At 38.6% G+C, this 6,000-nt stretch overlaps 1 protein-coding gene across 1 annotated transcript in view; it reads right to left on the bottom strand.

The window, feature by feature from the left end:
• Positions 1-728: 728 nt before the first annotated feature.
• SNRPC (small nuclear ribonucleoprotein polypeptide C) overlaps positions 729-6,000 on the bottom strand; it is a 57,088-nt gene continuing 51,816 nt past the window's right edge. Inside the window, exon 6 of the mRNA XM_044288170.1 lies at positions 729-1,230. Within this exon, the coding sequence (XP_044144105.1) occupies positions 1,106-1,230 (125 nt within the window). The 3' untranslated portion in view covers positions 729-1,105. The remainder of the gene's footprint in view (positions 1,231-6,000) is intronic.

Genomic DNA, 6,000 nt, shown 5'->3' with positions numbered 1-6,000 from the left:
AATCTGGATAATCACAATACATTAGTAAATGGCTTGTATTAACGTTCTCTATATGATAAATGCCATTTACTGAAGCAAGACAACCCCTTTAAAGTCTATTTTTTCACAATTGAAATATTTTGAAAAAATGTGTGGCAATGATCAGAGGGCTCATTGTTTGCTGGATAAGTTGACTTTTTCATTGGTATCTTTTTGGGGTACAAAAGATTTTTTGATTGTTTCCAATGTTTTTTGTAGGTCACCAACATTAAAATCCCGGAAAACCTCTTTAATAAATAAGATACAGGAGTCAGAATGCACAATTAGCAGTGGCCAATGTGCAGGATAGGTCATCAGTATCTAAATCAGCTGATCAGCTGTTTGAGAAGGCGCCGGTTCTTCTGTGAGCACAGCTATATTCGCAGCTTACCAAGCAAAGCACTGTACAATGTATAGTGGATGTGCTTTGTATCACAGCTCAGCTCCTCACACTTAAAGGTGGCTGAGCTGCTCCTAGGCCACGTGACATATGAACTTGTTGTCACTGGCCTATGAAAAGCTGGAGAAAACTACGGCTCTCACAGGAGCAGCAGTGCGATGTCAGACAGCTGATCAGCTGGGGTCCGGGTGTCCTCTGGATAGGTCATCATCAGAATAAAAATCTCAGAACACCATTTTAATAGCGCAGTGAAAAATGTTTTCTGCTGCTGAATCAGGTATGAAAAGAAAATGAGCACATGTACATAATCTTTAATAAAAAAAATGTTTTATTTTTATTTCTCATTTAAAATAACACAAGTATTTTACAAGTCCTTCTGTGAATTTGGTTAACTTTGTACTAATCGATATTTTTTAAATACTATGTCCAGTGAGACTTGTCACAAACAGAATAATATTCATTTAAGCTTGAATGGTAGGCATGACAAAAAAAGTTGTAGGTATTAAACTGACTGTACTGTCACTTTGTTTCCAAGTCCAATAGCACTAAAGTTTAAAGATAACTGTACATGGTGAGAACTTAAATGTGGAATAACATCACCTGCAGTTATATTTAAAATTACAATTGCTTTTGCCAAAGGTTTCCTCAACTTATTCCCCACAGAGAGTGAACTGTTGTCCAGGGTGCCTATCTGTCAGGACGAGCCATGCCAGGGCGAGACTGGATCATCATGGGACGGGAAGGTGGGCGCATCATGGGAGGACCAGGCATCATTGGCATGTGAGCTCCCATTGGTGGTCTCATACCAGGGCCTAATAATGAAAAAAAAAAAAAAAACGAAAAAAAAACACGACATAAAATTGTGAGCAAATTTAAAAAAAAAAAAAAAAAAAAAAGTCTGTTTTTGCACACTTTTGATTAAACTACTGAGGTAACCCTCATACGTCTATTACAATTTCAACACGGCAATAGCTATAGTATTTAAAATGAATTGTAACATACAGTGCTGGCTGACAGTTTGTGAAGCCTTCAAAATGTTCTACATAAATTTGTCCTAAAACTAATCAGGTAATTTATCAAAGTGGTGTAAAATAAAAAATAAAAATGGCATTTTCCAAAGGAGCTGCCCAAATTGAAAGGTGGAATCTGATTGGTTGCTATGGGCAACTAAGCCAGTTCTACTTTACACCAGTTTGATAGAAGTAGAGGACTATCTCAGTCTGCCATTGGTACCCCACAAATGAGATTGTAGGGCCTCCAGAATTTCTTAGCAGGCCATGTCTATTTGGTGCAGCCTGCAGGTGAAGGTCAGTATAGCTGACAGTAAAATATATTGCACTGCATAAACATTGCAGTACTTCATGTTAGTGGTAAATTTTAGTTGATGGGTTTTACATTTAAGCCCCAAAAAAATATATATAACTTGCAGAAACATTGGAAAAATTAGCAATTTTCTAAATTTGAATTTCTCAAATTTTAAGACAAATGGGGAGGGGATTCCTCACAAGAAAGTTATTAATTAACATTTTCCATATGACTACTCTGTTGGTATAATTTTATTTTTTTGGATTTTAGGTCAAGAATTTTATAAATCAATTTAACCACTTTCATACCGGACCATTTTCCCCCTTCCTCAACAGGCCTAATTTTGCAAATTTAACTTATGTCACTTTATGTGGCAATAACTTTGGAATGCTTTTACTTATCCAAGTTTTCTTGTGACACATTGCACATCATGTTAATGGTAGATTTAAGTCAATATGTTTTACATTTGAAAAAAAAAATCCAAGTTACCGAAAATTTTGAAAAATTCACTGTTTTCTAATTTTGAACCTCTCTGCTTTGAAAACTGATAGTGATACCTTCTAAAATACTTATTAATTAACATTCACCACAAGTCTACTTTATGTTGGCATCATTTTGCATTTTGGTTATGCAATTTTGTTAGGATGTTAGAAGGTTTAGAATTTTAGAAGCAATTTTTTAAATTGTCAAGAACATTTTCAAAATCAACTTTAGGACCAGTTCCGTTCCGAAGTCACTTTGAGGAGCCAACATAACCGAAACCACCCATAAATGACTCAATTTTAGAAACTACACACCTCAAAATATTCAAAGCTTGTTTTTGAAATGTTGTTAACCCTTTAAGGCCTCTTTCACACGGGCGTCTTATTTTTGGCCCGGATAAGAGGCGGGTGCGTTGCGGGAAAATGCGCAAATTATTCCACGCGAGTGCAAAACATTGTAATGCTTGGGATTGATGTTCTGAAGATTGTATTATTTTCCCTTATAACATGGTTATAAAGGGAAAATAATAGCATTCTGAATACAGAATGCATAGTATAATAGTGCTGGAGGGGTTTAAAAAAAATAAAAAATAAAAGTTAACTCACCTTCTCTTGATCGCGTAGTTCCCTGTCTCTTTACTTCTTGAATGATGAGCTGTGGGCTAAATGACCTTTGGTGACGTCAGATCACATGCTCCAATCACATGATCCATCACCGTGGTGATGGAGCATGTGATCTGACATCACCACAGGTCCTTAAGCCCACAGCTCATCATTCAAGAAGTAAAGAGACCGGGAACTACGCGATCAAGAGGAGAAGGGGAGTTAACTTTTTTTATTTTTTTTTAACCTCTCTAGCACTATTATACTATGCATTCTGTATTCAGAATGCTATTTTCCCTTATAACCAGGTTATAAGGGAAACTAATAGTGAATAGACCTTGCAACCATGCGTGAAAAATCGCACCGCATCCGCACTTGCTAGCGGATGCTATGCAATTTTCACGCACCCATTCACTTCTATCACACAATATAGAGCATGCTGCGATTTTCACTCAACGCACAAGTGATGAGTGAAAGTCAACACTCATGTGCACAGCCCCATAGAAATGAATGGGTCAGGATTCAGTGTGGGTGCAATACGTTCACTGCACGCATCGCACCCGCATGGAAAACTCGCCCATGTGAAGGGGGCCTAAGTATTCCACATGAGGCGTGTCTCAGTAATCCAATTTGATTCGCTGGCAGGGAGCTGCTGGCTATAGAAGGTGTGTATGGGAAGTGAGGGAAAGCAGTTTTGGCCTCTGAAAACTGTCAGAGGAGCCATCTTTAGAAAGTCCTCAGAGCTGCAGTAAACGATTATTTTAGTAATAGAGTATTCTATCGATTATTTTATACGATTAATCGAGTAATCTAATAAGAAAAAAATGAATGTTTTCCTTTATGAAAACCCAGACCCCCTGCCATCAGCCCCTCCATGTCCCCCAGGCCATCAGATCAGCCCCGCCACGTGGTGACATGACAAACGAATCCTCGATGCAAAAAATTTGCCCTTGTCCTCATGTTGTAAATGTTTAAACAGCCGTAACTAAGGGAAAAACTCGAGGAAAACAGTGGTATGTGAAGAAACTAAAGATTGCTTTATGCATAATTCTGCTGCAGCAGTAACATATGCCAAAATGTATTTCTTTATGAAAACATGACAGCTACCCTTTAAAGCAAAATGGAGGTGAAATTTAAAAATTTCTTTTTGCAGATTTTCCATTGTAATAGTTTCCTGTAACACATCAAGGGTTAACAAAACAAACCTCAATATTTATTACCCGGATTCTGCTGTTTACAGAAACACCCCACATGTGTATGGGCAGACGATAGGATCAGAAGGCAAGGAGCGCCATATGGTTTTTGGAGGGCAGATACTGCTGGAATGGTCTTTAAGCGGTATGTTTGATTTTTTTTAGAGACCATGAAGTAACCCCACGGTGAAAACCCCCAAAAAGTGACCACATTTTGTAAACTACACCACCCCAAGAATTTTTAAGGGGTGTAGTAAGCAATTAACACAACAGGCGTTTCATAGAATTTATAATACTTGGCTGTGAAAATGATTTTTTATATATATTTTTTTTAGACAATGAAATGATGCGTTTTTTTAGACAAAAAGGATAATAGGAGAATATCACCCCCCCCCCCCCCACAAAATTTGCTACTCATTTTCTGCTAAATATAGCAACACCCCAATTGTGGTCATAAACTGTTACTTAGGGATATGCCAGGGCTCAGAAGGGAAGGAGCGGCATCTGGATTTTCTAACATGGAATTTTCTGACATGGTTTTTAAAGAGTCACGAGTCATTTTTTTTTGCAGGACAAGCTGCAGTTTTTATTTGCACCATTTTGGGCTACATTTGGCTTTCAGACCACCATCTAATTTTTGGGAGGTGAAGTCACAAAAAAAAGCTGTTTGGTGTAATTTTTCCAATTTTTTTTTACTGCTGATCTGATGCGATATTTTTTTTTTATAGATCTGGTTGTTACTGATGATTAGCATACAGCTGTGATCTCTGAATGGACGTTCTAAAAACATCGATTTCAAGATAAACCCGACCACCCAGGACGTTTATAGTCAATGGGTGGTCGGGAAGTGGTTAAGGACCATCATGTGCTATCCGCATCCATATGTCCGTTCCCCTGCCAAAAATGATTGAACATGTCCTTTTCTTATCCGTTTTGTGGACAAGGATAGGCTTTGTTACAATACATCCGCAAAAAAAATAAACAGATTCAATACGGATGTCACACTTATGTCATCCATATTTTTTGCGGACCACAAAATACATGGTTGTGTGCATGAACCCTTAGGGTCCATTTACACATCCGCAATTTCGTTCGGCATTTTGCGGAACGGAATTGCTGACCCATTAATTTCCATGAGGCAGCACAATGTGCTGCCCGGATACGGAACTGCGGACCCGCCCTTCCGGGTCCACAATTCCGTTCCCGAAAAAAATAGAACATGTCCTATTCTTGTCTGCAATTGAGGACAAGAATAGGCATGTTCTATTAGTGCCGGCAATGTGCGGTCCGCAAAATGTGGAACGCATAGTGCCGCTGTCCGTGTTTTACAGATCTTTAACAGTGGCCCGCCCCTTTAACACAGTGACCTCCACAGTGGCCCACCCCTTTAACACATTTGTTGCACGACATTGTCAACATTTTTTAGAATGATAGGCTATGGTGTCGCACTGCGATATGCCACTGTCGCCCAAAAAAAAAATCCATCCAAGAGGGATGCATTTAGCAATGTAGTTGTGCGACTTGGGTTGGCCAGGTTGTTATTGAAACCTGGAGTAAAGCTGTGTGTGTGGAGAGTAAGGGCCTGCGAGATTCTATTGGCTGATAAGGGACATGTGACCGTGTGTATGGCAGTTAGGATATGAAGAGAAAGACTTGCCGGCTTGTATTGGCTACTGCAGGTGATTTTTTGGGAATCTCTCAGGAACTGTACCTCCTAGAGAGCCGAGACCCCAACAAGATTTCTTTCCAGGTAGCAAGGGATGTGTATACTAAGTTTAGTTGAAATCGATGGTTGTGTTTTTGAGTGATTACAGAACATACATACAAATATAGGAATTATATGGATTTCTGCACAAATTGGTCATAAAATGTGATCTGATCATCTAAGTCACAATATACAATCACAGTCTGCTTAATCTAATAACACACAAAGAGTTAAATGTTACCATGTTTTTATTGAACACCATGTAAACATTCACAGTGCAGGTGGAAAAAGTAT

Source organism: Bufo gargarizans, chromosome 3 (genome assembly GCF_014858855.1).
Source record: "Bufo gargarizans isolate SCDJY-AF-19 chromosome 3, ASM1485885v1, whole genome shotgun sequence".
Taxonomy (NCBI): domain Eukaryota; kingdom Metazoa; phylum Chordata; class Amphibia; order Anura; family Bufonidae; genus Bufo; species Bufo gargarizans.
Note: the sequence above shows the minus strand (reverse complement) of the source record. Positions and strands in the feature narration are given on the sequence as shown.